Below are 21,848 nucleotides of genomic sequence, written 5' to 3' on the forward strand. Positions count from 1 at the left end.
GGTCACTCAGTGCTTGGAGAGTTGCTTCTCCGCTGACTCCCCTGTCTCCCTTCCCCTGGTCCCCCCATACCATCTCTGTCTGCCGCACCTCAAAGGCTGGCTCCTCCCCCTCCTGCTCTCCCCCTTCGTCTTCCTCACCAATGTGGCAGCTCTGAAGGAGGATCACAGAAATTCAGGAACAAGATCGCATCACATTCAATAATCTGTGCACTTGTACTTTCTGTGTGAAGCTCAGTGACCCTCCAGAAGTCTTACCTTTGCCATAATATCAGCATATGACATATAGAGATGGTCAACGTCAAGTTTACTGTAGCGAGAAAACAGAAAACGGGAATCATCGAGTGCCCCTGAGGAACAGGTCACGAAGCTCAGCAGCAGAAGAGGAAAGATGCTCTCACGTCTTTTCTGTGAGAGCTGTGCGGCTGAAATGAAGAATCAGCTGATGAAGGGGGTCAGGCTTCGTCTCGGTCTCCTCCTCTTCTTCCTCCTCTTCTTCCAAGGCCTTCTAATCATGGGAATCATGACACACCCTTTAGTATACACCGCACGCCCAGTTGCGCGTGTCAAGAGTTAAGGCGATCGGGACTTACTGATAAGTCGTCAATCATCTTGTCTTCAAATGAGTAACCCTCGGTCTCCAACCAGTTGCGCTTGTAGGCGTCCAAGAACATGTTAGTCGCCCTGTGCCTGTGAGAGGAGACGTCACTGACAGTTAGGGAGGGTTGGACCAACTAATGTAAAGCTTTCTAACTCTATTGTAGATATTTGTTTTTCTTAAGAACGTAGGAAATTCTTACGTAGGGATGTTATAGAGAGGCGTCATCCTGAAACAGGCCACCACTGCCCTGCGGCGCTGTTTAGACAGCAGCTTGTGCCACACCATTTTCTTTGACTTGAAGGGATGCTCAGTCTGAAGCAAAGAGACATCGACTGAGGAAAATCCTGCTCGAGGATATTTAACAGCGTTGTCCACACTGAGGCGTTACCCGGCAGGCAAATATGGGTTACTCACCACCTCAATGTGGTACAGGACGGCCGACACCTCCTGCACCCTTTTCACCACCTTCTCGGGGACCTCAGCATCTTCAGCTTTACCGGCCATCTCCTTATAAAGAGACATCTGCCAGCGCATAGCTGGGTCCTCCACCTGAAAGCACACATGTAAGGAATGTACAATGCATGTAAATAGATTCACAAGAGAATTTGTTTATTTCTTATCTTCTTTGATAAAAAAAAAACAATGAAAAAGTATACTCACCTTGCCTTGCAGATGCAGATTGTTGTGCAAGAACTCCCTCACCTCTTCATCTGTGTCTTTCTACAAGGTAAGACACAAAGATTCAGGGCATATTTATACTTTTGTGTGTTCATTCCAGAAAATCAAGGTGTCCTAGAGATTTCAAATTCCCAAAAGAAAAGCAAACTGAGCTCTGAACAATGGACAATATTCTTTTGTATGAGAAAATGATAGAAATGCATTATTTCATATTTTGAATCAAAATCTGTACAGTGAGACAAATGAAGCTCTCCCATGATTGGACACAACATATTCAGCAAATCGCCTTCAAACACATCAAAGTACCAGTGAGTATCTGATCTTGGCGAGATTGATGAGCTCCTGGTCTGCAGGAGAGCACATATTGAGGCCGATGGGAAGCATCTTCTTTAATGCTGCTACGATAAGGGAGGTCTGGACAGAGTATCGATCCCCCCGCCGCTTCTTCTTGGTACGCTCCTGCTCTGAGCCTCCAGACTGAAGACAGAGACAGAGTTCAAACCAACAGATCACTTCCTGGTTAAAAAGCACCTAACGCCTCACAAAATCTAAGAATCCCCCGTTTTGATTTGTGAGGATTTGCGACGTCAGAGGCTTTCGAAAATATTAAACAAAACATTCATGAGGAAAAACTACGACTGACACAAAACACAACAGGATAGGAAGAGATAACAAGAACCAACTGTCCAGTAACATTTTACCCAATAACACGACATGCTGATAGAGAGAAATCAAATAAAAAATAATTATTCTACAGTTGAAATACTAACAACAACATTTTCCTGTAAACATCAATATTTTTGCATGTTTCAGGTGCTGCGTCAGCTGCAGTTGTTACACACAATGCAGCCTCACTGTTAGTATTGCAGTGGCCAGACAGGGTACGTCCTGTCTGCAGGACATCACAAAGAACAGCGCAAGTCTACGCGGTCAGCTCCGTCGCCCCGGAGCTCTTCTCACACCCTCCCGTCCTCAGGCTGCCAATGCTCATTACTGACCATTGTCTGACATCGCAGCGGCCTCTCTGTCCTCAGTGTGGGGGGGAGGAGGGGAGGGCACCGAGAGGCATTGCGATGATCAGACAACAGGAAGCCACGACAGTAATGCCCATGTGAAAGCCGAGGAAAGGAGGTTTAACTTACAGCAACCATTTAAAACATAAAATCAAACACTGATTAGATATTGAAGTATTTAACAATTTAATGGGGTCAATGAACATGACATGGAGTGACGAGTCCAGTTAGTATGTATGATGACAACTCTGGTTGATAGCTTCAGTTTCCTCCGACAGTGCTGCTGATGGACCTATAAATGTGATGTAGACGGTGAGGAAAGGTGTGGACGAAGCCAATGGTAATACTGAAAAGAGAAGAGTCCCCCAGCGCAGTAATCTTTAACAAAAAAGCTGGAAAAAAATCCAAGCGTTAATGACAAAATCTCAACATCAAAGGGGGCACAGTAGCACGGGCTCCACAACTCTGTCCAACAGGGACGACCTGAAGGCAAACTGTTCACGGATCAAACTAATCATCGTGCTGCGATGGTGCTCGGCTGCAGGAGTGCGCGCACCGAAAACAGACACACAACCACTCAGCCGAGCACCATGAAAACCTATCAGGCCACTACGATCTACAGCAAAGAGCTTTCATCAAGCCGCTCCAGACCCCGACTCACACACACACACAAAAAACACTCACACTGACGTCACACATACAGTAGATGTCCCATTCACAGAAAACACTTTCACCAGCAGCAGTTTCAACTTCAATATACTGTTACACTTCATCCTTTTACCCGCCGATGTGTGGGGAGTTCCCTCCTGACAGTAACTGTGTGTGTGTGTGTGTGTGTGTGTGTGTGTGTGTGTGTGTGTGTGTGTGTGTGTGTGTGTGTGTGTGAATTTTGGGGTCTGTTTATAAGAAGTGTGGCAGTCCAGGGGAGAGCTTGATGAAATGCCTCCCCAAACTCAAGGGTGCCATGCGATCAGCACAGCGCTCGTGCACAAACACAGTCTAACCTCTCCATCTCCGGCCTAGTGGCCCAGCGTCCAACCCCGACACAGGATACAAGGAGAAAACACAGTTAGCAACACTCCTAAAGAGCCTGAAGGGCAGACTGTACACTGCCTCTCACATTGTCCTGGAAAAGGGTGTTATTAGTTCTAGAAAGTTATAATTTTAAAATGATTATTGTTTACAGAATAATCACTTACTTGATGTTCTTATCAATAGTAACTCAAAGGAAATAAAGGAAATAAATCTTTTTCCACTTGGAATGGATGGTGTTCGTGAAACATTAATTATGAGAGTTTAGTTTCTTAATGTGTTTCAGCTCAAACTAAGATGTAGGTGAACCGAACATCTAAATAACAGCCAAAGATTTCCTTGTCTATTTTATTTGCGTGTCCACTCTTACCTTGCTCATCTTGCTCTTACTATCAGCAGTCAGGAAGGACATGTTGTTGATCTCGTTCATCACCACAAAGTTCTGCTCCTCCCTCTTAAAGTTCTGCAATAGATAACACAAGAAATATGTTAAGATGTAAAAGACGAGACAGAAATCCCCAAAAACAGAAAGGAATTAAAAGAAAATAAGAAGACTCACGTGGGATTTGGACCAGAAAATGAAGACCTCTCCCACCATCCTGAAAAGTTCTTCTGCATCTGGGTCTGGACACGTCAGCCATCTTGCCCTACAGACAAAGACAGCAATGACAGCAATATATTGTAAAAGTGTGGGAAATTGGTATATGTTGTATTTTGCAAACAATCTTGTACTTGCAGTTTTGCAAATAACAAAAGTTAAATCCATTATTTATCTCCTTAGATGCAGTGAAGTATTTTGATCGTTCTTTCCATCTACAGATTGCAGCACAAACAGTGTGTTATCTCCTTTCTTTAATCGCTAAAGTATACACAGAACGTATTATAACACTGTATGCTGATGACGTTGTACTTTTCTTTCAAACCCAGAACAACCAAACTGCATTGGTTGATCATTTTTAAAGCTTTATATTTCTCTCGCAATAAAGATTTGAAAAAGTTTTCATGCAGGTGATGTCACCTCAAGCAATAGACAAAGGTAGCTCTTTACTCGATTTTGTGGTTTTGTTTTCCAAATCAAATATGATAATCGTGTGTTATAAAGAAGACCAACACTCGATGATTGTAAGTCACTCAGGAGAACAGTACCTGCTATTGTCCACGTAGCGGATGAGCAAAGGGTAGAGGGCGTACAAGTCCCTACACAGCACAGCAAACTCATCTCGGATGGTCCCGTTCTCGCTGTCCATCTCCGTTTTGCCCTCCATGCGCAGCTGGTCCTCCTCTGCCACCACCTTTCCTGAGCGCTTCTTCAGCTTCTCCATGGTGGGGATGAAGTGGGATTTCAGCATCTCTGGTTTCGCCCTGCTGACAATGGGCTGGGCGAACACTGGACAAGGGGTAAACAGGAATCAATAGTAACAGGAGTGGTGGCCTGAAGATCACCTGACAGCATTCTGGCGTTTTGTAAAACTTCTGCTCACTGACCTGCTAATCTCTTCATCCAGGAGGCCTCATCTATACCCAGGTTGTTAACCACAATCTTCATGATGCTACCCAGCAGCTGGTTGAGATGCTCCGAGGTGACAGAGGTGCAGAGCTGGTCCTCCAGGTCAGGGAAGTTCTCCAGGCCCCTCTCCCACCAGCGAGGGAGGTAGTTACACAACATGGGCAGCGTGATCTCAATCACATGGGGCATTTCTGTGTAGCGAGCTCCGGACTCAGCCAGGTCGTGGATCTCCTTCATCAGGATCTCCAGCTCTGGGATGTCAGGACACAGCTCCTCGACTTTACTGGGAAGACCCAGAACTGAGGAGAATAGATGCAGTAAAAGACAAGGTGTAATGAACTATTAACACGGAATTTAATGCATGTCAAATAAAATGTATAGGCAATGTTGTGCAAGAGATGGAAACAGAGAAAACGGTAAAACCCACTGGTTCTCTCTCTGGGAGTTTTGGTCGTGTACACAGAAAACATGTTGAATTCATTCAGTGCCGGCTCAAGGAAGGCGACTGGCATGGCGGCTGCTAAGTGGGCCAAACACTCTCCAAGAGCGGGTCGCTGCCTGCACAGGAGGAAAATACCACACAATCCTCATAAAATGCTAAATGAGTCTTGCATGCACATGCACGTTAACATTTTTACTGCTAAAGAAAGGACAGAAGATTTTTGGTGTACAAGCTTATGACTGCCAGCTACATAAATTAAAATGATAATTAAATTGTAATGTTTTTGGACTTGTTTTTAAAGTGTCATATATCCACAGAGGTTTCTACTCACTTCTCTACATGCGGAGTCTTCACAGTGCCCAAAGAGTAGATGCTGCACATTAAACGATAGCAGGATATTTGCAAGTCGTCCACTGAGGATTTAGAAACAAGAGGCGGCGCATCAGCTTTGAGTTCGAGCCATGAGGAACAAATGATGAACTGTTGACTTCACTCACTCATGACGTCATCTCCGAACTGGTGCTGGGCAATGTGGTCGAACAGTGACGTGAGGACAGGCAGCAGGGCATTGGTGGTGTAGCTGATGTTCTGGGACACACCTTTGACCTACACGATCACAAACATAAATACAAATAACAGTACACAAGAAAACGTATTGAATATATGCGCACTGTGCAAACACAAGGTCATAGCAGACCTGGTTTCTACTGGACACTTTGCCCAGTTTCAGATTCTCCACCATCTTCTCAATGTCATCAGCAGCACTCTCAAAGAACTGACGCAGGCCAGCCTTCACGATCTCGGGGCCAGATTTCATAACCGTCCTTTGAAAGGAAACCGAAGAAAAGTCAAACAAAGATGTAGATGATCTCATTTATTTAATTTTTTTATTTGATCTTTGCCTGGTGAAACGATGAGGGTGTGATTCAAACAGATTGTGAGTTACCTGGCATCCAGTGATCGTGAGAGAATGTGCAGACAGTTTACCACTGCACCCGCATCCGTTCCTGAAAACAGAAAAGCAAAGATGCTTGGTCAGTGCTGTCCTTCATGTCTAATCCACTTTTTAAAAGAGCTCAGTTTACTGTAAAGGCCAGATTTATTCATACGATAAATTCATCTTAAAAGCTCTGCATTAAAACAGAAAACAGGATAGACGGTTACAGAGCGTGTTAGAACCGGTTAGAAACCCAGTATTTTTCTTTACTATTAAATACAAAGCCAACAGATAATTATGGAAAATATGAACTACGTTGTATATGTTACTATATTACGCTACATAAAAAAAATTAAAAAAAAACATTTCCGAAGTGTATCACCACCATTATGCAGTTTGACTTGGGTACTTTTCAAGTGGTAGTTTTATCCTGTACGAAGTGATACTGGTGAGCAAAGCGAGAGAAAGACAGGCTCACCACGAAGTATCTACTGGCAAAAACAGGAGTGACTGTTTAAGACAAACATGGTGGTGACAGGGAGCAGAATGGTAATAAAGCATCTACTCCCTCATACAAGCCAAGCTAGGAACACATCACAGAGCTGCAGTACAATGCCATTTATGGATACCTGATACAATTACAGATATTCATGCTCTCACTTTGTGAGTACCAATCTCAGTCTAGGCCGTAAAAACCAAAAAACACAACTTTTAAATGACGAGATTGCAGAGAACATTGAAGCCAAGCAGAAGCTGAGCTAAAGAGAGAGAGAGAAGCATTAGACATGAAGATTCAGTTAGGTGGGAGGAGGAAAAGTGAAGATGGGAGGACGGACTCAATGTCAATCTGTTGATTAGTATGTAAATGGGGAGGGTGGGCGGGAAGACTGGCAGAAGTAAGGAGAAATAAAATACAGAGGGACAGAGATGGTGACAGGGCGCGAAGCCACCATGCAAATTCCTTACCAAAGAGAGATACTCTGTGCCTCACCAAAGCAGCCAACTTACAGAAGATACTGAGGTAGGAGGAGAAAAGAGGAAAAGGAGGGGGAAAGAGGGAGGATGATGAGGGGAATCAGGGCAGGAGAAATGTTTGAAGTACACAGAAAGCAAAAAGGGAGGTCAAGGAAATAACAGATATTGCACAATAGGAGAGAGAGATGGAGGGACGTGGTAGAAGGAGAGGACAGACACTGTCACTACCTAAAGGGAAGGTCCATGGTAAACAGGTCAAGTCACATAATCCAGAGAACAACCCAGTCTTTCAGATATGATTTCACTGCACGTACCTCGCAATCATCTCCTTCTCCTTGTTGGAGGAATGCCCTCCACTGCCGAGTACTTTAGCAGGGGTGGAGAGGAAGTACAAGCAGTGGTTCTTGAAGTACTGATTTACCAGAGGCAAGAGGATCTATAAAACAACAACCAAAGATAAAATATTCATTACAGAAAGTAACTTCAAGAAGCACAAAATGACAGATGATGATATATTATGTATGACATTTCTGTAACGACAATGAATCCCTTTCTCCCTGAGGCGTCAAAACAACATTTTAATATGCGTGTGTAAAAGTATAAAGTATCTCACCTTGGCAAAGAATTTGATCTCTTGTTCGTGCGGTGACTTCTCCACTCGACCGCTGCTCACCACAGCCTCTGTTAAAAATACAAAATAATAAATAAGTTACGCCTTATTTTGGCACTGGAACAAATGGCCTTGCCAACACTACTCAGTGTTTTTTCAAACCACAGTACCGAGATGAGCAATGAACTCCTGGGCGATGTCCATCCATTTAAGAAGCTTCTGCAGGAAGCCATAAGCAAAACGCTTCTCAATGGAGGAAATGTCCTGCTCCATGTCCTTCAGACCCCTGAGGACGGAAAACAGAAATGGAAGTGAAAGAACTATCACAGAAAGAATGAATCCTAAACACGTGACACCATTCATCTTTACCTCGTCACAGCATATCCATTGAGCTGCAGGAACTTGAGCAGGTCCTGAGCTTTCTCCCTGTCTCTGGCCTTCTCCTTCGCCGTCAGGGTGTCATAAGGCACAAGCAAAGGATGGGTGCCACCACCTAACAGGAGCACAAGTCATGTTGGAAATCAACAAACTAGTAATCGTGACTAAAAATAAAAAATGATAATTTCAGGAAGGGTTCCTGCCTTTGGCCTGCAGCTCCAACTTCTTCTTCCGGCCCCACGTGTTGTGGTAGTTCTCTGCCAGCTGCTCGGCCATAGACTACATGCAGAGGAGGAGAAAATGAACCTGCTCAGTTCCTTCCAGGTGTCAAGACAAAATGCCAGATCCATCAGTCCTGTAAAATACTGACAGAAGTATACATACCTGCAGCTCTCTGGACAGAGCCATTCCTGCGATGTCTACAGGCTGAGGGTTGTAGCCGTGACTGGGATCATAAGTGGCCTGAAAGCAAAAAAAAAAAAGAAAACACACCATATGTTGAACAGTTTCCATCTGGACCTCGAGAGAACTTCATGAAAAGGGAAGTGCCTTAATTTCCCCACTGCATAACCAATTTAATTAAGTCCAAATGAGAATTTATACTGCAGAAATCTTTATAATAATAGTGTGAACACTCATTTACATACTCCTTTATATTCTGTTATGATCCGCAGAGTTCGATATTATGACATTATTCACATTTTAAATAACAGAATTGAGTTTTTAAGGGACCAGAATAGTAAAAAGACTATTATAATAACAATAGTAATATTAATAATATTAAGCCAGTCCAGACGGCTAAGAGATCCATCATTGCTTTTTTTTGGTATACTTGTATAAGAACCATCCTATCCAACATGACCAATCAGGAAAGGCGGTGTCAGTAATTCTCCAGGATACTGAATGATGTTTCGCTGCTCTCTCTTTACCTGAGCAGTCTGGGAGATCTTGCGTGTGGTGGCCTTCTTCTCCACTTCTACCTCTCCATCCCTGGCTTTGTCCAAAGTCCACTCCCACGCCAGCATGGCTTTGACGGATTCTTTAATGGGCCAACGGTAGATCTCCTTGTCCTGAGAAACAAGAGAGAGCAGGGCTTAAATACATTCAGAAAGCCTGTGAAACACGGGGCTGCTCCAAAACTTCAAAGGAAAAAACATCGGTACCTTTTCAGAGAAGGTTTTGTAAGGCCGCAGCATCGGGTGAGTCTTGCCGTTCTCATCCAGCACCTCTCCGTAGGTCCAGTTGTTCTGAATCTGGAAATCCATTTGACCATTGAGGGAATCATTACAAAGAACAGTTTTGAATAACAAATGAGGACTTAATTTATATCTAATATTCAGAACTGACCTTTTCAAAAGCCCATTTGTCATGAGTGTGTTCTGCATACTTGTTTATGAAAGCATCCAGCCTCTCTGGGATGATGGTGCTGTAAAAAAATTAAATATGATATCTAATATTGCAGAGTATAACCTATAAACTGAACTGAACTTTGCATTGTCACTATTAGTGTAATAATAATTATATAAATAAAAAAAATAATTATTAACAGGAATTACACTAATTCTCTGTGCTTAGGTCATAGAGCTTCTTCTTCACAGGTACTGATTTTTATTTGAAAATGAGTTACTGATGTGCAATGAAGTTTAAAATATTATCACATTAACAGCATAAATCATTCTGAATCATAAAAAGATTTCCGGTCAAATATGTGTCCAGAACAACATACAAACAAATCGCTGACTGAGCATCTTCTGAATAATTTAACAAGACAACAACACAAACTTAATGTCAAATCAAAACCTCCATAAGAGTTTGGTGTGTATTACGTTTAGTTATTGTATATTTTTAGCAGGTAAGTATTTAAACTCCATCACAGTGTATTTATAGTTGTTTTCCGGAGGTTGCTGTGTTTTGTAAAAGTCCTCGTCTCAGAGCTCACTTAGTGGTCTCCACTGGTTTGGGGTCAAAGTTGCCTTCAGCGTCCACGGAGGCCTTTTTCTCGGTGTTAGAGGAGAAGGTGGCGTCCACATAGTCAGGAGGGATGGCTCCTGCTATAGCACAGAGGCAGGGCATGGCGATCTTGAAAAGCTCTGCATCATATTTCTAGAGTTTAAATTGACAGCAGAGAAGCAAAGTTACTAATTGCATGAGCTTAAATCATGTGATTTTATACAAGGGGACCAACAAGATACTAATTTGTGACCTTGTGTGCCAACGATTCAAAGATTCCCCAAAAGAGTTTCCTGGAAAGATGCAGCTCCTCCTCAGAGGTCACACCGAAGTTCGCCCATCCGTTTGGCAAGCAGTAGTACTTCCAACAGCGCTCATAGTGATTGGTCAGCAGCTGAAATAAAGAAACCACGCAGTGAAATACAAAGGAGAAAATTGTTTTATATATATGTTACACACAAAGAGAAAAATAGACATGCAAGACCATAACACAATCTTTGAAATCTGAATCTGAACTAAATGCACTTTAAACACAGATTTATATTAATTATATTCCATTCTGTATTTTTCCAATATCTACAAATTAAAGAAAAATAAAACAAACACTGTACAATTCAACAGACCTTGAGAGGCATCTTCGCATATTCATTGAGGATGGGAACATCAAACACCAGTCGTCTCAGCAGATGTTGCAGCATCGAGGGTCGGAGGTACCTGCGAACGTCGCCAAAAAGATTCATGAGAAACGCTTAAAAAAAAAAAAAAAAAAAAAAGGTTATTGTTCCGTTTATGTCCTGTGTTCCCATTCGAATTAAATAATTTTTTTGTATTTAAATAAATATAAAATGAAGATTTCTTTGTATCATATATTTTCCCTTCCCAAATAGTATAACATTTTGTCTCAATAGTTTGTTTTCAGTACTGACTTGCAGAGCGACATGAGGCACTCCTCAATAACGTCCCTCTGAGCCTTGGTCAGGGCTCGGCCGCGGGACAGACGGTAAATGGTGTGAAGCATGGAGTCGATCATGATGGCTCGATGGTCCGTCCCAGCAAACAAAGGGGCACACTTGGTGAGAAGAGGCAGAACGGCCGAACAGAGGTAGCGGTTCAGTGCCAAGGCCATTTCTGTTGTGCTGAACGCCACCTAAAATCAGAGGACAACAGAAAAACTGCTCGTGCTGACTGCAATACTCCAGAGACAGATGGTAGATGACAGGAGTAAAATGTACACTCTCACCGTATCCAGAGAAGCTGAAGCTCTCATGTCAGGCAGGAAGCCAACCTCCAGCACATGAAGCAAGAAGTCCTGGTTATCAATACCATAGACTCTGTCAAGGAACAGCACCATGGAGGCCTTGTGGTCCGGCACAAAACTGGCTGACATCTTGGGCTCAATAATCTGAGTATCTGTTGTAACGGACAAAGGAAATCACACAAGCAGGAGGATAAAAATATATTCCCACAATATATCTATTTACAGTGCATTCAACATGATTCTAAGTTTGTACTTTACCTTTGCCGTGTGAAGGAATCTGCACCGACAGGCTGATAACTCCCACCAGGTCCTCTATGGGCACCAGAGACCTCAGGATGGCCCTGATTCTCAGAGCTTCACCCTTGCCTGCTTGGATCAGCTGTAGGTGTGAAAATGTATGAATCAAACCTTTACTCATCAATGACCTCGTGGGCCATTGTTCCCGGAGATTTAGGAGTAATGAGTGTGTTAAAAGCTGCTTTACTCACATGCATCTCAGGGGCACAGCGACCCAGCAGATCGATGAGAGCCGAGTAGAAGGACATGATGGCGTTTCCCAGATGCACACGGTTCTCCTCGTGCTGTTCCTCACCACCAAACCTGCCCATCAGGAAAACATCTTTTTTCATTATGAGATTGAATTGCACTGCTTTGAAACTTACTGATACAAAATATGGTTGATGAATGTATTTGTCTAAATTGATATCAGTTGAGTCATGTGATATTGGTGACCGAGCCCGTGTGAGGAAGTATCATCTCTACTACACCAGCACTTACATGAAGCGTCTGTCTTTCTTGACAGTGGGTCCATCTCTCGCTGGGTCCTCTGAGATCTTGATGGCCTCCTCCATAGCGGCCAGCAGACCGTTACCACCCTCTCCTCTCAGGGCCGGGCCGAAGCACTCGGGGCGCCGGATGAGCAGACGCACCACTACGTTGGCGTTCTCCTCCACGCTCTCTCCTGAGAGGAGCCGGAGTACAAATGTTTGAGACAGCTCCTCACAACTCAAAATTGCAAACGTCAGCGGTACTCTATACGATAGTGGAAGCTGACCGTTAACGAAGACGGCAAAGCGGAGGAAATCCAGGTATCGCTCTCCTCCACAGGGGTTCCAGCCGATGTCAGGGTAGCCCTTAGACAAGAGCATCGGACACATCTGCAGTCCGCAGCCCGCCAAGTATGTCACCACCTACATCAGCATGCACATGTGGGAGAACAATAGAGATCCTAAGCCGACAGTTTCACTGCGCCCTTTCTTGTGTCTTAGTTTTTGTTTTCTCAAACCATTTCCAGGTCCTGCTCTTGCAAAGCCAAAGCCAACTCATTGTTGTCGATGCAGGAGGCTGCAGCTACATCCAGAGGGGTCGACCCACGCATGCCTGCATATGGAGAATAAATGCAGTTCATGTAGCAGCACCTGAATTTTTTACAGCGTCCAACACGTTGAAATATGTTTGTTTAGAACACTTTTCACTGCATGTTAAGTCTTTACGTTTAAACCTGTTCATAAACACGCAAATTAAACACAGATGAATCCACTTTTTAGAATAGAAATTTCACTGACCCAAGCCGATGCCACTGTTCTGCAACAGGTAGCTCAGATGGTCAAACATCGAGCGCTGGTTCTGTCGGCTGATGCGACAGAAGTAACACAGGAAACGACAGCAGTTGGTCACCATCTGGGGGAATCGGATCTCCTGGAGGGAAAAAAGCGGAAACGTTGTCAGAGGCATGCAGTGTTATGTGTAGCAGTGGTGGAAACAAGAAATGTGAAAGCTTAGACTGATTAGGAGGTTTTACCTTCGAGTCTCCACCTCCACCCAACACATTGACCATCACCTCCATGACGGTCTCGTGCATACCGAGAGCTCTCATCAGATTGGGGTGCTGGTAGAACAACTTGTTGTTCATGATGTTCCTGAACAAAGTCCAAAAAGCACATGTTACATTTCACAGTTAAGCTGTTTGTCCTGATAACACGTTAAGAAACAATGACAGATGGATACAGGATGAAACACCACAGAGGACGAACCATTTCACAAAAATAACTAATAAAATGGGAATAGTAGATATAATCTAAAACATATTGGTTCAATAATTATCACTGAATGACAAGTCAAAAGCACATACTATCACACCCATACTGACCCGATGCTCTGGATCATCAGCCGCTCCTCTTCAGGACCCATCTGGACAATGAGCAGCGAGCGGATCTGTCCCAAACACTCGAGCAGGTCCATGGTGTCCTGGACGGACACGGCGTTGATGGCGTAGGCTTTGGGCAGCGCTCGGATCAGCTCGCCGAGGTTGTCGTACTGTCTGTGGAGCAGGCTGAACATCAGACGCACCAGCTCCGGGTTCTGGATGAAGGACTCCTGGGCCCAGTGGATCATGGTGTGGGAGATCAGTTCCTGAAGGGTGCCTGGGTGAAGTGAACAAAGAGAGTGTCATCAATTATGTTTGACTATTGTGAATTTATATGAGCAAATGTTTTTATTTTTAATATAAAAGTAGTAGTTTATATTACTGGGTTTCAGTTCTTCCTCAACCTCAAGCTTCTCCTCATCATTCGTCTTCTTGCGCAAGCTCTTAACCTTGTCCACCAAACTGAAGAGTCGGCCCCTCAATGAGGTGTCCACCTCTTCCTCTTCTGCCTCTTCCTCAATATGGATACCTATGTGTAAAATAAGAAAACAGCATCAAAACATAAAAAAATAACAAAAAAAACAGTCATTTACATCTTAAGGGAATAAATATGTACAGAAAACACAAATACACAGAGAGAATTTCTCACCGCAGTGAAGCAGGAGGTCGTTGTGGAAGTATCCCAGAGTGTCGCGCACTGCCTCAGGAACCGGACTGTCTTCATCCTCTGGACTGTGTTTAAAGTTGGTCAGTAAAAGAACCTTGAAAGGGAGCACAGTAAGACAACCACATCAGCATATTTGGCCTGTTTGCTTCTTTGCATTATGATAAGCATATATTGAGGTTACTTGGGGTCTTTTGTTGTTGTTGTTGGTTTCTGAATAACACACGTGGCATAAACATTTCTTATCAGATTTCAAAAACTAATTTTAGCATAAGTTATCACTACCCAAACTTGAGAAGCAAATATGATCCAGTCTATTTACAGTAAATTCAAAACTCATAACGCACGTCTGGTAAATCCAAAGATTGTTTCTTGACGGTACCTGGTCATGAGGCGGTGAACGGAACTCGCGGGTCTTGCGTGCAGTCTCGGCGGCCGACATGGTGAAGGCTCTCATTAGCTGGTTGTAACGCACACGCTGATTGCCCTGAATATCGTGGACAAACTGGTCGGAGTAGGCCACGATGGCCTCCACTCGGTGCCTCAGCTCGCAGTCGCAGAAGTACTGCAGGAGGGTGCACATCTGAGAGAGGGAGAGGACGTAAAAAAGCAGGAGTTTAAGGATGTAGAATTTGTGACATGTTTAAAGTTGTCAGTATCAGCTCTCTAAAATAAATATTAATATAAATCCCACACTATATAATATAATATCACACTGACCTGTAGTTTAACAGACTCCGGCAGCTTCATCTGGAGTAGCCCCTCCTCCGGAGCCTCCTCCTCCTCTTTTGCTTCTGCTTCCAAAACTTCTGCCTCTTTCTCCTCCTCTGCTTTCTCTCCATCCACTTTTCCTCCTTTGCCCTCCTCCTTTCCTTCCTCCGTAGGCTCCGCCTCTTCCTCCCCATGCTCTCCCTTCTCCTGATCTTTTGGCTCCTCCTCTTCCTCGTCTCCAACCCCTTCGTCCTCCAGCTCGGCGTCATCTGCCTCCTCCTTTGCTTCCTCACTTTCTCCTTTGGCAGCTTCACCCTCCTCAGCTTCCTCCGCTTCCTTTCCACTGAAAACATTGGGATCGATCATCTTGAGGATGTGCTTGGTGTCCTCATCGTTGAAGATGCCCATCATAAGCAGCGTGCTGATCAGCTTTAGGATCGGGACGAAGTGAAACTCCACACTGCCTCCAACCGGATCCCGCATGGCCTGGCTGCCATCCAGCACAGCCTCTGTTAACATGCTGATCGCCCTGGTTTTCAGATCCTGCAGAAGCATAATACAAAGAAATAAGCAAAACCCAACAAAAATTTGAAAACATTTTTCTCCCAGGCTATCAGTCTCTTGCTTCTTACCTGCAGAGGGAAGACGGGGCTAAGAGTGTACAAGTCAGGGTCTGTGCCAACAAAGTTGATGGATGAGAAATGCAGCTTTGGCCGTAAGCAGGTGGTGAGGCCGACGCCTGGCAGAGAATGGGCCTTCTTTGCATCGGGGTAGAGGTGGATGCTGAGTGTCTCCGTGGTCATGGGGACGATGAACTCCCTGTTGGTGCCCAGGCGTGCCCGTTTGGCCGATTCCAGGTGGATGCTGATGAGCAGGTCGTAGTAGCCGCTGCGGAGAGGTCCTGGCAGGTAGGTGTTCTCGGTGGAGTAGAAAAGCTGGGATTCGTCCACGTGGCTGCACAGCGCATGAGCCACTCGGTTGTTACCCAGTGCGCACACGGCGCAGTAGAGCATGAGTGTGTGGTAGTGAAACTTCATCAGGTCCTGGCGCTCCGACAGCTCCAGGATGTCAATACACCTGTTATAAAAAATTTTTTTAAAAAAAGACATACTCATAGGTCAATGCTGTTTAGGTAACTGTGGTCAGTACATGGCAAATATTACAATCATAAGATAGGTTCTTTATTGTCATTGTATATAAATACACAACAAAATTTAGTTTGACAGCATTCCTCTTGGCAACTTCAACAACAAAAAAATAGAAGATTAAACAGATAAAATATATAAATACAGAAGATATGAATGTCTCTGTGCAGAAACTATCAACACTATACAAATTATTGCACTTTTCCTTAAATTATAGCAGCAGTAGCAGTTCAATCTTTGTTTGTATCCCTGAAGAGGAAGGGTGGGCGGTTTGGCTTAACACATACATTGTAACAGGTATATGTAAATTCTACTGCATCGAAATCCTCCTCCCAAAATGACACCTACAGTATAAGCTCCATGAATTCATTATGTTATAGCTCCACATTTTTAAAATATATTTTCCCATTTCAACTTGTGTTGAACTTTGATCAAATCTTGCATAATGTACATTTGAAAAGACCTGGGGATCAGTGATCTGCCACTTACATTTTTCACCAAAACTCAAATCACTATCAATGCATCATGGGAAATGTCAGGTACCAATCGCACACTCGGGAGGGCTGCCTGATGGGGCTTCTGTTTCTGACCTGTTCTCCTCTGGGATGTGCAGCGCCATCATGATGAGAGGTTCAGTACACTCCACCATCCAGCCCAGCCTCTCGCTGACTTTGCCCACTTCCGGGTTGAGGAAGTGATTGGGCATTCGGCTCCAGATAACCGGCGTGAGCATCTGGACATCCAGCCTGGGAGGACACTGGGGGACCGGGTTCTTCCGTTCGCTGCGGAACATCGCTGCTGAGATGGGCATGATGTTCTGATATAAGAGAGAGACAGAGGAGGGGAGGTTTACAATAACAGAAAGGATAGTAAAAAAAAAAAAAAAAAAAAAAAAATTATAGTAAACTATAAGTTTTGAAATAGGGAGAAAAACAATAGATGAAAATTAGACAATTAGGAAAGAGGAAAGATATTAGCGACGATGAGGTAAATGCCATTTAAACATCCATAACAATGAATACATTTAATCTGAACAGAAACACCAAGTCACCAATAAGTGAGTCAAACCCATTTTCATGGACCTTGATCCATTCAGACAGACCACTAATGAGGGCTTGACCCCCGGTACCATGCTGATCTGAATGGACGAGAGTAGCTTCTGACCTTGAGTTTTCCCAGCTCCAGCTGCACCATGTTCTGATTGGAGGGCTGAATGAAGACGGCAGGGAACAGCTTGGTGTTTGGCTCCACCTGAAACAACACACCCCTGGGTTTTACTGATCCACAGTAATATAACTCAACTTAGAAAATGACACACATTCACTGCGCAGACTTTCTTTACCTGGTAGAAGGTGTTGATCTCCTTTCCGTTGGCTGTAAAGGTCATGAGACCTGTTGCCAGGTCGACCAGGCAGCCAACCACCATGTCCTCCTGGCTGAAGCGGGTCTGCTGATTGCTGACCAGGTCGCCACCCCACACCATGTAACAGTTACTGTGCTTCATGCTGGGGGAAAAAAGCAAAAACAGCAAATACAGTGTGAAGTTAAAACTCAGCTCAAGTAAACTGATCCGTTCTTTATATAACTTTAAAAAAAAAAAATGGGGTTGATCCAAAGAGCTTAACAGAAAATACCAAAACAAAGGAGACAACAACAATATATCTTTGTCATTTCTGTCTGCTGGTAGTTTCTACTCTCAGCACATGTGAATAAAACATGTAGTCTGAAGTAAGATTAAATAAATATTAACTATATATACTTCAAATTTAGAGATGCTTGTTGTTGCTCTAGTCAATAAAATAGCATTTACATGTGCGAAAGACTGACCTGTCGTGTATGTTGCCTCTGTCATCTCCCACAGTGATGGTGACGCAGCGCACTTTGGAGAGGTCAAAGGTTGGATCATACTGGTGGTAGTCAGGAGTGACCCAGCCAACCCAAACACCAGAGGGCTCCTGCCCAGCGAAGATCCTCAAAGAGTAGTAATACTGAAAGAAAGAAGAATATTAGATGTTTCACTCAGCGGGAAAAAAACCCTCTCTAACAGCAGTCGTATCGAAGTATCTATACTTACTATTAATAATAACTTAAATAGTACGATGTTTTACCAGATTTCTGATAAATTGGAGGGATCATTTTCACATGTGCTAGAACTCTAACGTTAGCAGAGAATTATGTTTATCTCACGGTGGTGGTGCTTAAGATGATCTCAGGGTCATCTCTGTCATCAGGGACCACATCTTCCACCAAACGTGGCACCGTTGGAGGAGCAGGAGGAGGTGAAAGAGGTGTCATGGCCGCCTTCTTGGCTTTGGAGAAAAAGCTGTTGTGCACAGAAGATAAAGGTTTATTCCGAATTGATTTAAAAAAAAAAAATGAACAGACTCAACTCAAGTTCACTGGCTTTAATTTCTAAAAAAAAAAAAAAAAAACGCAGGATATAACATCAGTCCACTGCATGCAGATTGAGAAAACAAAAGGACAAATAGGGAGTTGAGTCAAGCTCTTGCTTGATGGGGGAGTAGAAAATGTCTGTATTCTTACATAAAACATCGTTAACATTCGGCAGGCTTGTTCCTGCTCTCTGATGACACAAAATGCCAAACTTACCCTTGTTTCTTTCCCTTTTCCGACATTGTGTCCTTCTCATTTTCCACAAAGATCTCCTTAGCAACAGACGGCTCCTTCTTTTCCTCATCCTGCTCCTTGCGACTGGCAGACTTCTTCAGAACTTCAAACTCTGAGTCCGGCTCCACGACTACGACCTCCTCCTCGGGTATGGTGAGGGCGCGGGTGAGAGGGGTAGTGCCTGCCGGGACCTTGAATGTCTCGTGGAACTGGACGGGCATGCTCAGCCTGAGGAACATCATATCAGTGTTGGCATTCTGAGAGCCAAAGGTCTTGTGGGTCAGCTTCAGACAGGGGGCGCTGTCCACAGTCCCATCCACACGGGACACCTGGGAGACAACATGTTTAAACATAACTTATCTCATTTCAAGGTTCTAACATTATTAAACATGAGATATGTCAATAAATAGTTACCTCAATATGATTGCGCTCAGTTGGTATGGGCACAAACTGGGGCAAACTTTTACTGAACCACATGGTAATGTCTCGCTTCATATTGATGGCAAAAGGTTCAAATCCTTCCTGCAGGCCACAGATGGCAAAGTAGCGAAGGCTGCTGACATTTTGACCGAGATTAATCCTTCCGATCTGAGACAGGCCCAATGCGCACACAGGGATAAAACCTGAAGAGCCAAACCAACGGAAAGCAACTTGTAAAATATTTTTAGACTGGCGTAAAGTTACATTATAATAAACTGGAGAAACAGCTTACAAAGTCCAGAGATTCTGCAACTGATGCAGATCAAAAGAGGTAAAGTAGTCATAAACTCTCACCTTCCCCAATTTCAATGTCCTTGAAAGCCATCTCCGAGCCCGAGTCACCGATCAGCATCTCTCCGTTGAGCGTGAACATAATGTTCATCTCAGTCAGGTCAATCATACAACCAACGACATCACCTGACAGCCACTGGCGACCAAACGGATCATTGCCAACGTGCCATCTTTGAGCCTGGACATCAAAATAATACATCGTCAAATTACTACAAAAACAGAGACATCACTTTCAGGCTATGATGCACTCAAATAATATTTTCTAGCTACAACAACTTGTCATGGTTTTATTCTTATTTCAGACTCATCTTGATTTTTTTTTTGCTTCTATGCAAGATTACTGAAGTTTGGTTTCCCAAAGGCTAAAAGGGACTTTCCTTGTCAAAGTGTTTCTACAGTTCTATATTTTTAATAGTTTGACTGTAAGTGGATTTACTGAGATGGACATAAAAGTCTTATTTATATTCAAAAAGTTTTGGAAGATGTTGAAAAAAAAAGTACACATTTTACTATTAATAAGCACTTGATTTAGTCTAAATTTGATCAGAGTGTACTGAAGATGATGAAACTAAGGTGAACTTAAGAGATGTGAACTGACCTTATTGCCATTAAAGACGTAGGCCAACTCATCTGCTCCCAGCTCGGTGTCCGAGCGGACACTCGGACGTGCCCAGCCCACTCTCATCTCCCCCGTGGTCAATGCCTCAAACTCAAAGTACCACTTCCCCTGGGTGACACCGTACGACTTCTCCGCCCTGAAGATTCGTACTTTGTCCCCACGGATGTTCTCGAGGCCGTGGCCGGCTGCAGCGAAAGAGGGAAAAGATGACGGGTAAGAAACAAAAGGAAGGAAAATGTCATTGACGGTGTTAAAGAAGTCTGAAATTGCCTGATATTCTGACATCAATCAACACGTGTTAGCATGAAGCTAAGATGACTTACAGCTCTCCTGATCTGGAGGCTCAATATTGTAGCCGTAGCCAATGAGGGTGCGGACAGCGTTGTTGACACTGTCTCGGTTGGTTTTCTTAGTTCTCTCGTCCAGCAGGTTGTAAGGTACCAGACGAGGGTTACGCTTATTCATGATGTCCTGAGGAGAGTAACGGAACAAAGGTTGATATCAAGAAAAAAATAAGAAAAAAGGTGCGACAGCTCATGTTTACATTGTTTGCAAAAGGAAATTAAACGCTGGAGAAGCAGCGGGTGAGTCTCAGTTGGATTATACTTGTATACATCGGCATCATCAATATGAATAAATTAGAGCCACCAGAGTTTCCAAAAATGGATTTACTATGGATTGGACTGGACAAGGATTGGAAAACGGTCACCTGCACAATGCTGTAGGTCCATCCTTGCCGTACCCGGTCCCTCGCCCACACATTATGCCCATTTTCTGCCAGTTTTTCTACAAGCTGATTCTGGTTTGGTGTCAGTTTCACATGGTTGAGATCAAGCGGGGCAGGCTTGTATCCATTGGTCATCACATAGCTAAAAAGACAGACCGGGTCATATTCAGATATGCATAAAAGATAATGTAGTGAGTCGGTTTGTACAGTGAGAAATATTTTTGTCTCCGTACGTCTTGGGCAGCTTAATCTTCTTCAGATTCTCCTCTGCTTTCTCATCACCCATACCGACATGGCAACCCAGCGCCAGGAGAGTCCTGTGGGACAAAATGGACAAAGGCATTACCACAGGAATATGAACCTCTCCCTTTGACCCTTACACCTCTCAAACTCATAACCCCCTACACAAACTCAAATACTCACTTGAGAGTCTCGCCCGACATTTGCAGGTTGTAGTTCCTCTCTGGTTCAGGCAGACTAAGGAAGTCCACCAGACAAGGATGGAGCTTCTTGTTGTCATCCCTGAACTGCGGGCAAAGATGAAGGTATTATTCTCACAAATCTGAAATATGACCCATTATTCATGCTTTGTTTGCCTCAATATAACATTGTCTTGTGTTAAATAAATTGGATTGAAGCAAAACATGAATCAGTCTCTCCTACTCTCTCAGTCAATGTGTCTGCTGCAGAGTAACATTTCAATAAAAATGGCATGTTTGCCAGAGTAACTTGTCTGAATAAAGATAATCTTCTCGCAGATGGACAAGTCACGTTGAACACTGGAACGTAATCTCTCTGGCGCCACTGATTAGAAATATTACACATTAATTAATAGCTCCAAATCACTCAGATTTCAGCTTATCAAGTCAATATTTCTCTCTCCCGGTGCTGACACCATACTCACATTCCCATAGGTCCACCCCTGCTCAATACGAGTGACAGCCCACAGTTCGTGGATATTCTCTGCCAGCTTCTCTCGGATGCGTTCCAAGTGAGGTGGCAACACAATCTATACAGCAAACGAGAGTCAGCAAATGAAAAGAAACTAATATATCTTAT

General features: G+C 43.7%; 1 protein-coding gene across 8 annotated transcripts in view; it reads right to left on the reverse strand.

Moving 5' to 3' along the window:
• Window positions 1–21,848, reverse strand: part of ryr1b (ryanodine receptor 1b (skeletal)) — a 63,999-nt gene that overhangs the window by 18,237 nt on the left and 23,914 nt on the right. For 3 of the 8 annotated variants that reach the window (XM_069161118.1, XM_069161117.1, XM_069161114.1), the window contains exons 21-80: window positions 21,694–21,798; window positions 21,213–21,316; window positions 21,023–21,106; window positions 20,772–20,931; window positions 20,386–20,533; window positions 20,042–20,247; window positions 19,447–19,621; window positions 19,087–19,295; window positions 18,655–19,001; window positions 18,232–18,367; window positions 17,872–18,032; window positions 17,387–17,549; window positions 17,209–17,295; window positions 16,635–16,861; window positions 15,532–15,976; window positions 14,909–15,442; window positions 14,571–14,771; window positions 14,174–14,285; window positions 13,907–14,053; window positions 13,528–13,801; window positions 13,180–13,297; window positions 12,944–13,076; window positions 12,664–12,758; window positions 12,433–12,568; window positions 12,156–12,339; window positions 11,867–11,978; window positions 11,637–11,757; window positions 11,361–11,530; window positions 11,047–11,267; window positions 10,744–10,834; window positions 10,374–10,514; window positions 10,110–10,273; window positions 9,518–9,596; window positions 9,334–9,423; window positions 9,100–9,240; window positions 8,555–8,632; window positions 8,374–8,449; window positions 8,162–8,285; window positions 7,963–8,078; window positions 7,796–7,863; window positions 7,497–7,618; window positions 7,174–7,223; window positions 6,217–6,277; window positions 5,968–6,094; window positions 5,768–5,876; window positions 5,602–5,683; window positions 5,256–5,386; window positions 4,807–5,127; window positions 4,468–4,708; window positions 3,881–3,968; window positions 3,692–3,784; window positions 3,294–3,308; window positions 1,583–1,753; window positions 1,259–1,318; window positions 1,013–1,147; window positions 798–910; window positions 591–687; window positions 399–505; window positions 256–307; window positions 71–151 (exon numbers count right to left, since the gene is read on the reverse strand). In XM_069161118.1, coding sequence (XP_069017219.1) covers window positions 71–151; window positions 256–307; window positions 399–505; window positions 591–687; window positions 798–910; window positions 1,013–1,147; window positions 1,259–1,318; window positions 1,583–1,753; window positions 3,294–3,308; window positions 3,692–3,784; window positions 3,881–3,968; window positions 4,468–4,708; window positions 4,807–5,127; window positions 5,256–5,386; window positions 5,602–5,683; window positions 5,768–5,876; window positions 5,968–6,094; window positions 6,217–6,277; window positions 7,174–7,223; window positions 7,497–7,618; window positions 7,796–7,863; window positions 7,963–8,078; window positions 8,162–8,285; window positions 8,374–8,449; window positions 8,555–8,632; window positions 9,100–9,240; window positions 9,334–9,423; window positions 9,518–9,596; window positions 10,110–10,273; window positions 10,374–10,514; window positions 10,744–10,834; window positions 11,047–11,267; window positions 11,361–11,530; window positions 11,637–11,757; window positions 11,867–11,978; window positions 12,156–12,339; window positions 12,433–12,568; window positions 12,664–12,758; window positions 12,944–13,076; window positions 13,180–13,297; window positions 13,528–13,801; window positions 13,907–14,053; window positions 14,174–14,285; window positions 14,571–14,771; window positions 14,909–15,442; window positions 15,532–15,976; window positions 16,635–16,861; window positions 17,209–17,295; window positions 17,387–17,549; window positions 17,872–18,032; window positions 18,232–18,367; window positions 18,655–19,001; window positions 19,087–19,295; window positions 19,447–19,621; window positions 20,042–20,247; window positions 20,386–20,533; window positions 20,772–20,931; window positions 21,023–21,106; window positions 21,213–21,316; window positions 21,694–21,798 — 8,739 coding nt within the window. The remainder of the gene's footprint in view (window positions 1–70; window positions 152–255; window positions 308–398; window positions 506–590; window positions 688–797; window positions 911–1,012; window positions 1,148–1,258; window positions 1,319–1,582; window positions 1,754–3,293; window positions 3,309–3,691; window positions 3,785–3,880; window positions 3,969–4,467; window positions 4,709–4,806; window positions 5,128–5,255; window positions 5,387–5,601; window positions 5,684–5,767; window positions 5,877–5,967; window positions 6,095–6,216; window positions 6,278–7,173; window positions 7,224–7,496; window positions 7,619–7,795; window positions 7,864–7,962; window positions 8,079–8,161; window positions 8,286–8,373; window positions 8,450–8,554; window positions 8,633–9,099; window positions 9,241–9,333; window positions 9,424–9,517; window positions 9,597–10,109; window positions 10,274–10,373; window positions 10,515–10,743; window positions 10,835–11,046; window positions 11,268–11,360; window positions 11,531–11,636; window positions 11,758–11,866; window positions 11,979–12,155; window positions 12,340–12,432; window positions 12,569–12,663; window positions 12,759–12,943; window positions 13,077–13,179; window positions 13,298–13,527; window positions 13,802–13,906; window positions 14,054–14,173; window positions 14,286–14,570; window positions 14,772–14,908; window positions 15,443–15,531; window positions 15,977–16,634; window positions 16,862–17,208; window positions 17,296–17,386; window positions 17,550–17,871; window positions 18,033–18,231; window positions 18,368–18,654; window positions 19,002–19,086; window positions 19,296–19,446; window positions 19,622–20,041; window positions 20,248–20,385; window positions 20,534–20,771; window positions 20,932–21,022; window positions 21,107–21,212; window positions 21,317–21,693; window positions 21,799–21,848) is intronic. The other 5 variants (XM_069161116.1, XM_069161120.1, XM_069161121.1 and 2 more) reach the window with 3 other exon arrangements.

The sequence above is a fragment of the Embiotoca jacksoni genome, unplaced genomic scaffold, assembly GCF_022577435.1.
Source record: "Embiotoca jacksoni isolate LCO1_2020_lvr unplaced genomic scaffold, fEmbJac1.0.p SCAF_28, whole genome shotgun sequence".
NCBI classification, from domain to species: domain Eukaryota; kingdom Metazoa; phylum Chordata; class Actinopteri; family Embiotocidae; genus Embiotoca; species Embiotoca jacksoni.